General features: G+C 41.2%; 1 protein-coding gene across 1 annotated transcript in view; it reads left to right on the top strand.

Annotated features, from left to right (window-relative positions):
* KIAA2012 (KIAA2012 ortholog) overlaps positions 1–9,801 on the top strand; it is a 106,428-nt gene that overhangs the window by 49,600 nt on the left and 47,027 nt on the right. Inside the window, 1 exon segment of the mRNA XM_025196658.1 lies at positions 2,960–3,045. Coding sequence (XP_025052443.1) covers positions 2,960–3,045 — 86 coding nt within the window.

Genomic DNA, 9,801 nt, shown 5'->3' with positions numbered 1-9,801 from the left:
TGGAGTCAGAAGCGGACTGGCCAAGTTCGCCGATGACACCAAACTTTGGGGCAAAGCATCCACACCTGAAGACAGGGGGGTAATCCAGGCTGACCTTGACAGGCTCAGCAAATGGGTGGATGAGAACCTGATGGTGTTTAACACTGAAAAATGCAAGGTTCTCCACCTTGGAAGGAAAAACCTGCAGCATCCTTATAGGCTTGGCAGTGCTATGCTGGCTAGTACTACAGAGGAAAGAGACTTGGGGGTCATCATTGACAACAAGATGAACATGAGCCTTCAAAGGAATGCTGTAGCTAGTAAAGCAACCAAAACGCTGGCTTGCATCCATAGATGCTTCTCAAGCAAATCCCGGGACATCATTCTCCCCATGTACTCGGCCTTGGTGAGGCCGCAGCTGGAGTACTGCATCCAGTTTTGGGCCCCACAATTCAAAAAGGATGGGGAGAAGCTTGAGAGAGTCCAGAGAAGAGGCACGCGCATGATCAGAGGTCAGGAAAACAGACCTTACGACGACAGGCTAAGATCTATGAGGCTCTTTAGCCTGGAAAAGCACAGGCTCAGGGGTGATCTGATGGCCACCTATAAGTTTATCGGGGGTGCCCATCAGTATCTGGGGAACGTTTGTTCACCAGAGTGCCCCAATGGATGATGAGGTTGAATGGTTATAAACTACTGCAAGACCGTTTCAGGCTGGACATAAGGAAGAATTTCTTTACTGTCCAAGCCCCCTTTACTGTCCGAATAGCCATCAGAGGTGGTTCAAGCACCTACATTGAACACCTTCAAGAGCAAAATGAATGCTTATCTTGCTGGGATCCTATGATCCCTGCTGATTTCCTGCCCTTCGAGTGAGGGGCTGGACTCGATGATCTTCCAAGGTCCCTTCTAGCCCTAATGTCTATGAAATCTATGAAATCTATGAAATGTTACTGTACAGTAGTCTAGTGCACAGTTAAATAGTGATGCTTTACTTGCTGTAAAGTGTCTCATGTAGACGTACCCACTATGTTCTCCAGCAAAAGGTTGTTTCATACTTGCAGGAGCCAATGACTAACCAGCAAAAGTGTGATTGTTTTCATGGGTGAAAAGCTCTTTAAATCAGAGAAGACTTTTCTACTGGACGTGTTCCCAAGGAGAAGAAAAATTTCATTATCCAAGAGAAAGCACTTCAGTGTACTAATTTAGGAATTTTTGCATGTGGATAGAGAGCAGTTTTCACACCAGAGAATCTTTTGGGACCTATCCCTTCCCTAAGAATGAAGTTTTGTGTTTGGCAGGATTCCTTGGCTTTTTTGATTAATTATAGCATGGGGGGGGGGGGGGGGGGGGAAGCTGAGGGATGGCAAAAGGGAACATGAACTATTTTTTAAAAATTAAAAAATTCCTTATTAAGCATAGTCCTGTTGGACCTGAATGCTTGTGTCAGTATTTAGTCAGGAAAAATAGGGATTTGTTTATATATTTAACATGAGTTTTGTGACAGATTGTCATGATCTGATGGTTTAAGATTATCTGAGCTGCAGACTAGTCATAATCCAGGTACAAGGCTTCCTATTCCAAGTTGGGATAGAAAAATCTTTACACAATACTTTTTGAATTTCAAGAAGACTTCATTGCATCTTGCTGCAGCTTTTCTTCCATTCAAGCCCACAGATTCAGGATGAGAAGTTTTAAAAACAAGCAGAATACCTGAAGTCATGGAAGAACAAGCTGGCTCCCATGACACAAAAATATACACATTATTGGTCTGTAAGAATATCAAGGATTTCCCTCCCATAAAATAGAAACTTGATATTTACTGTTACAGGACAAGCACGTATATAGTCATCTTGGGTATTACAGCAAAACCGTGTGAAATATTTTTAGCATTTATCCTCTGGAGGGAGATTTCAAGGTTACTAGAATAGTCCTTTGAATTGTAAAATGTTTATAATGAGAACAGAGGGTACTTTCTGTATGATAATCATTTATGTTGGGACATTGTGGAAAGTATAAACACTTGAAAAGGAACAAAACTATACATAAAGTTATTTGCATTTATTACTATTAAAAACCCCTCCACCTTCTTGTTTAGAATTCAGGTAATAAAAAGCCAGACAGTCTCAGTATGTTACTTGAAGGGCTACATGTCTATGCAAACTATTTACTAGTAAAACAGCAAACACTGTGGGTAACTTTATATGTGTTTTACACATTATTTCTGGGATTTCAAAATGGCCCTTCAAAATCACCACACCAGATGCCATAGATGAAAACAAGATGAGAAGTGAGGATTTCTCAGCAGAAAAGGATAGAGGGTCAGCTCCTGACAATGGAATGCCACATGCAAATTTAGTCCTCTACATTTCTAGGACATTTCTGCAAGATATTGTGATTGTGATGCTACCATTTGTGCAGCAGTCTTTTAACTGTGGACTCTACCTGTCTAAGTACCTGTACCCAGGAACTGACAGGAGTCAGAACAGGAGACAGCTCTTTTCTCTTACCTGATAACCAGATCCCTTGAATCTGCCTCCCAAATGACACTGACCCACAAAGGATAAAAATCCTACCACATTATGCTGCTCAAGCAAAGAAACAAAGGAGAGCAAGAGATCAAAATTACAGACTCCATGGACTTCTGATATGTAACTTTTAACCTACCAGTGCTGGATTAGCTTTCCAGTATCTAGATATTTGTGCCATTGGATCACCATTACAATTGACTCTATTAGAAATAGTTTTTTAAAAAGGAGCACAGGACTGAATATGTATGGGCCCCACATCATCTTTACATCAATAAATGGTTCAGGTTGATATACAGTTGCAGTATATGATGAGATGTGGGCTGCTCATGCTGTTACATTTTCATAGTGAGAAAACTGGACTTCAGAGCTGTCAATCTAGGACAATAAATACACTCTAAAAACTGAAAGACAAATATATCCTGACCAAGATTCTGTCATTTTCATTGCAGGGGACTGTGGATTACCCCTTGAAGCAGGAACCAACCTTCACACAAATCCCCATGAAACCTCCTTGACTCAAGAGAGAAGTGATAAGGTGCGATCCATGATATTGTTATACAAATTTATACCAAAGCAGGATGAAGTACACAAAATATTTGTTTCGGCTAAGCATAAGCTCATTGCTTCACATTCAGAGAGTAGAGTATTAGATTATATTTTCCTAGAATCTCTTATGATTTGTACAGCTTTCCTATTGAATGTACTGTACAATTTATCAAAGGGTTCACCTTCTTTTGACATACCCTACACAGGCCACCACTGGGACCAGGACTATGCTGAACCAACTGTCTTATCTAATGAAACATTTTTTTTTCTATTATATTTAAGATCAATTTTTCAGGAAAATATATTAATTAGAAAAGCTGTAAATGTCATAAGAAAAAATGGAAACAGTAAGATTTGCTTGGTGTTTTAAGTAGGTATTTAAAGGCCATGAAATTCCCGTTGCCTTAGGCAAGTAAAAAAACCCATAGAGACCATAGGGGATGAGAGGGAACCCCAGATCATTCTAGTAAGAGTACTTGCTCACTTTACATTTGTTTCCCTTTCCATTTCAACAGAAAAAAAACATTTTTATATATTATGTTTTAAACAATCATCAGGGGTACCTCATTTTTACTGTAGGCTTTTTCTGATCCATCAGTCATCTGAATTATCATGTAAAGGTAGGCTATCACTAGTAGAGCTGACAAGGTCCTTTGGGTAAATCTAATATCTTTTATTAGAACTACTGAAATAGTTGGAAAAATTCTTCTTTGCAAGCTTTCAGGTACAAAATATTCTTCATCAGGCTGACAAAGCATCTGCAGTTGGTGTGTGCTCTTCCTGGATGGAATGAATAGTAAAGAAGCCAGAGGCTGATAAGCATGCAAGAAAGTCAGTCAGTGAAGATGTAAATTGAGGAGTCAGTGGGTAGAAGACTAGTTGGGGTGTGGAGCGTGGAAGGAGAATGAATGTAGCTGGTAAATAGTGAAGAGGTACCTGGGGAGTCAGATGTTAGGCAGGTTGTAATGTGTCATAAATCCAATGTCTATATTTAGTCCATTATTTTTGTGCCCAGTAGATTGATGAAGTGAAGTTTGTAGGCTCATCTGTGAAAAGTGTTTTGTAAATTCCTTTTGAGGATTGGAACTGAGAGATTAGAGAGAGAGTGGTTTTCTTGTGAGAAATGTGCCCCCACCAGTAATTAAGTATTCTTGTCTTTGATAGATTTCTGGTGTGCGTTCATTCTGGTATGCAGTTGTTGTTTGGTCTCTATTATATATTTTCCATCAGGGCATTTAGTGCATTGGATGAGATATATAACATTTCTGGAGGTACAGCTATAAGATCCAGAAATGGTGATGGTTCTGTTGTGGGGTGTAGTAATTGGGGGGGGGTGGAGTGGGGGGTGCAGGGAGGTGGAGATATGTTGGCAAGTTTAACATTTCTTGTCAGGGCATGGACTGGATCCATTCAGTGGATCCATTCAGTGTGTTTTGGGCCACTAGCCAATTGCCCATCAAGAATGACGGGGAACAAGGGGGGGAGGGGGCTGGGATGGAGTGCCACCACCTAACACCCCATGCTGCTGCTGTTCTGCCTCTTTCAGGGAGCAGGGTGGGGGATCCAAGGCCAGCGCTGCTTATCTCATCTCCCCCACCCTCTGTCCAGTCCTCAGCAAGGCTTCAGAATCATGGCGGTGTTCCCCCATGCTTGGAGCACTCTGATTGGCTGTTTCCATCAACCAGTCAGTGCACGACTGAAGTGTTACAGATAGATAGACTTAGGCTCTTATAATATTAGAAGTATAACACTGGTTATACAACCAATTGGCACAGGTCCAGTTCATAATTGATCTACCAGATTCCCCTAAACACATCATCTCATGCAGAGGATGTTTGGGGCATGCAAACAACCAGTTGTAAACTGGATCCATGCCCATCCTCATTTGCAAAGGCCAGCCAGGGGAGATGGGTCACTGATGGTGGAGGTTGTCGGTGACTCCCTCCAGGAGGTCAGGGGGGGAGATGTCAAATCAGCAACTGTCTGGATCTTCCTCAAGAAACCATCTCTTGATGCTGAATCCCCAGCCAACTATTACTCTATTTCCAACCTCCTCCCTTTCTTGGGTAATATCCCGGAATGAGTGGTCATCCAACAGCTCCCGGACATCTGGATGCTATTGGATTCCTGGACCCCTATCCATCTGGCTTTCATCATAGGCATAGCATGGAGACAGCACTTATGGCTTTGATCAACAATCTTCACTTGGAGATAAACAGGAGAAAGTTTGCCCTGTTGATTTTACTAGATCTTTCAGCATCCTTGTCTACAGTTGATCATGAGATATCGATAAAAGTATATACCTGACCTGGTAAGGATTTGTGGAACTGCTCTAAATTGTTTCTACTCTTTCCTATCAGGGAGATGCCAGAAGGCATTGATGACTAAGTGCTTGTCTCCCCCTTAGTTCTTCTCCTGTGGAATCCCCAAGGGCTCCATCTTGTCACCACTAATGTTCAACATTTATATGAGGCCACTAGGCAAGGTCATGCAGAGATTTGGATTGAGATGTCATCAGTAGGCTGATGACGCTCATCTCTGTCTCTCTTTCTGCTCTGACCTGGGCCCCACAATCCTTTCTCAGTGCCTGCTGCAGTTAAGGATTGGATGTGGGTGAACCAACTGAAGCTAAATCCAGACAAGACAGAGGTGATGGTGGTGAGCAGACCACTTGACCTAGAGAAGGAGATTGAGATACCCATTGGTGACATGGTTTGGCCTCCCCTTGGCACTCAGGTTCACAGCTTTGGAGCGTTCCTGAATCCTCTGATGCATCTGGATCTTCAGGTGGTAGTGGTGGCTAGGAGTACCTTTCACCAGCATTATGTGGTGAGAAGGCTATTACCTTAACCTTAGATTTGGATCTGGCTGCCATCATCCATGCTTTCATAACCTCAAGTCTAGCTCCTGCAATGCATTTGATGTGGGACTGCTCCTGATATCCTTCTAGAATCTGTAGGTCATGAAGAATGCAGAAACCTACCTTCTGACAGGGGTAGGTCACCAGGAGCACCTAACTCCCATGCTCCAGAGTCTGCACTAGGTTCCAATAGTTTTCCAGATGCAATTCACAATATTGGTTATGATGTATAAGGCCCTAAATACCTAAGGGACTGCCTTCTCCCTTATAGGATCATAGGAAAGTAGGGTTGGAAGGGATCTCACAAAGTCATCTAAACCAGCCTCCTGCTCAAGGCAGGATCATCCCTGGCTAAACCAGCCCAGCCAAGTGTCTGTTTAACCTGCTCTTGAAAACTTCCAAAGATGCACATTCCACATCTCTAGGTAGCCTGTTCCAATGTTTGACCACCCCTACAGTCACAAAGTTCTTCCAATCTAAATTTCCTCTCCTGACGTTTGAGCCCATGGTTACCAGTCTGGTCCCTATGGCCACAGAGAAAAGGGTATCTCCATCCTCTTAATAATTGCCCTTCTGGTTTTTGAAGACGGTTATCAAATCCCCTCTCAGTCTTCTCTTCTCCAAACTAAATAACCCTAGTTCTTTCAACCTCGCCTCACAAATCTTGTTCCCCAGGCCTCTAATTATTTTTGTTACTCTCCACTGGACTCTTTCCAGTCTATCCACATCTGTCTTGAAATGTGGGGCCCAAAATTTGACAGAGGACTCCAGATGAGGCCTAACCAAATCTGAATAGAGAAGGATCACTTCCTTTGATTTGCAAGTGACAATCCTGTTAATATAACCCAGTATGCTGTTGGCCTTTTTTGCCACAAGAGCACACCTTTGGCTCTTATTCAGTTTATGGTCCTCTGTACCTTCCAGGTCTTTGTACTATTACAGCCTAGCCAATCATTCCCACTCTGTATTTGTGCATGCAGTTATTCCATCCCAAATTCAGGACTGTGGACTTGTCCTTGTTTAATCTAATCTGGTTGATTGTGAACCATCTGTCCTATCTGTTCAGGTCATTCTGGATCCTAGCCCTACCTTCCAGAGCATCTGCAACTCCACCCAATTTGGTGTCATCTGTAAAGTTGTTAAGCATGCATTTAATCCTTCTGTCCAAATCATTAATGAAGATATTAAACAATACCAGACCCAAGACAAACCCCTGGGGAATCTCACTTGATAACTCCTCCCAGCTGGACACAGTGCCGCTGATGATTACTCATTGAGCATAATAAAATAACCAGTTGTTTATCCACCTCACAATACTTTTATCTTGTCTTTATTTCCTTGACTTGTTAATGAGAATATTGTGGCAGACAGTGTTAAAGCCTTGCAAAAATCAAGGTATATCACATTTACTGCTCTTACCCCATCCACAGAGCCTTATAGAAGAAAATCATGTTGGTCAGGCCTGACTTGCCCTTGGTGAATCCATGCTGGCTGTTCCTAATCACCTTATTCTCCTCTAGGTGCTTCACAATAGATTCCTTTGTGGATCTGTTACATAATCTTTCCAGATATTGAGTTCAGGCTGACTGCGCTTTTATTCCCTGGATCTTTCTTCTTTCCTGTCTTAAAGATGGGCACTATATCTGCCCTTTTCCAATAATTGGAGACCTCACCCAACCTCCATGAGTTCTTAAAGAGGATAGCCAGGATAGCCAATGGCTCAGAAATGACCTCAGTCAATTCTTTCAGTACCCCAGGACCTGTTGACTTGAAAGCATCTAAGTTATCTCTAATGTGTTCTTCCACTACTCTAGACTATTTATCTCCTTCCCTTTCTTTGCTGCAAATTGCACTTGTCATATGATAGCTGACTTTATTCATGAAGTCTGAAGTAAGAAAGACTTTAAAGGCTTCAGCTTTCTCTGCATTATGCATAATTAGATTACCTTCTGCATTCAATAAGGGACCTATGGTTTCTTTGGCCTTCCTCTAACTTTTGGCATACTTGTAGAATTCCTTTTTATTGCCTGTTGTGTCCCTTGCTAGTAGCCTTTCAAATCATGCCTTGGCCTTCCTAATTTTCTCTTTGTACACCCTTGTGATGCTTTTATACTTTTCCTTAGTACTATGATTAAGTTTCCACTTTTTTGTAGGATTCCTTTTTGAGTTTTAGTTCATTGAAGAGATTGTTGTGTAGCCAATCCTGTTGTCTCATTATGCCCCATCCAAATCCCTAAGGTCAGCCAAGAACAACTTCCTGTAAGTACCAAGAGTACACCAAAACATGAGAGATCGTTGATGAAAACATGTGAGAGACTGTTTTCAGTAGTCAGTCCTCGGCTTTGGAACTCCCTCCCTCTTGAGACCCTCATCTTCTGGAAATGCTGCAAGACCTTTCAATGTGGGCAGCATTTAGCAAGCTAAGCTGTGATATCATTTAAGAGTTTTTGTTTCATACCTTATCTGCTTGTTTTTATAAATTATTTTGTCTCTCATAGTAAGCTGTCCAGAGCCTTTGTTGGAAAGTATGCCATTTAAAAAACAAACAAACAAAAGAACTAACTGGGTGAAACTGAGGTCCAGAGGTTATATCTTGTCCTTCAGAAACAGGACAATCTTGTCTTTCAGTTCTGATCCCCAAGATTTTTTTAAAAGGCTGCATGCCCTTTTAAGGCACCTTGAAGAAACCTTGTTTTCAGCAGCCAGGTGATCAAGATGTTTTAGGATAGCTTGGCAACCATAAGGGCAATTATGTAGGGCTTCCCAAACCATTAGTCATTTCTGAAAATTTTGAATCTATCTTTTTAGTAGTCAGCTAAGATTAGACAACTATTATTTAGTCTCATGGATTCAGAGGCATCTGGATGTGATATATAAAACCAAAAATCAATTCTTGAAAGTCTCAAATAGGCAATTAATTCTACAGCTGAAAAACATTTTTTTTCCACGGGAAGGTTTTGACTCCATAAATGCTATCAAAGGCCAAGCCCTTACTGTCTCTTAAAAAAAAAGGAAGTGTTAAAAAGTTAATTGACTGGACAGGTAAATACAAGAGATAAACTAATAAAAGGTATGGGAAAGAACAATTGCATGGCTAAATCTAAAGCAATCTCACAGATCTACTTTATCCAAGTAACACAATGGAAAGTTTCTATGATAACAGAGAAATTAAGCTGTATGCTCCTGAAAATGAGTTGCTGGTACCACCAGCTAGAACTTGTATTAAACAAGTTCTCGTCAATCTATGCCAATCCAACTCAATTCTAATGTGTAACAACCTAGCTAATGTGCAACAGTTCTGGCCCTATTTTGAGTAAAGGCTGCCAGTCAGCTTGAATAAACAGTGGATCCAGATTGTGTGGTAGTTTTATATTTAAATGCTTTTAAAAACACTGTGATAAATAGTGATGATTGTTATGTGAAAGCATCACTTGGCAAAGAAATTACTTTTCTGCAAGTTAGTACCCATGCTACAAACACAGCACTTTATAAAACACAAAGTAAAAACACCAACTCAGGATTGAAAAAGTGTGGATATAACAATGGTGAAGAGTAACAAAAGTGTGGATAAATAAAAGTGTGTCCATAACAAAAAGTGTAGCTCATGCATGAGGAGGCCTGAACCTTTTTATGTCTTTTTCTACATTAGAGAAATTCAGTACACTGAATGTGTCCTTCATCCCAGTTATAACAGACTGCCTGAAGTATCACACAAAGGCTTTCAAAATTCCCAGAAACTACTACTTCTGGAAGCTATGCCAGGATCTGTGGGATAAATGTCCTATCCTTTAGACCAACACGGCTACAACCTGGATATCTATTAACTTCAGAACAGTTTTGCAATGTAGAGCTTGAGTGGACTGTCCCAAACATACCCCAAAAGCA

Source organism: Alligator sinensis, unplaced genomic scaffold, assembly GCF_000455745.1.
Source record: "Alligator sinensis unplaced genomic scaffold, ASM45574v1 scaffold755_2, whole genome shotgun sequence".
NCBI lineage: Eukaryota > Metazoa > Chordata > Crocodylia > Alligatoridae > Alligator > Alligator sinensis.
The sequence above is the reverse complement of the archived record's forward strand: the minus strand, read 5'-3'. Positions and strand labels throughout refer to the sequence as shown.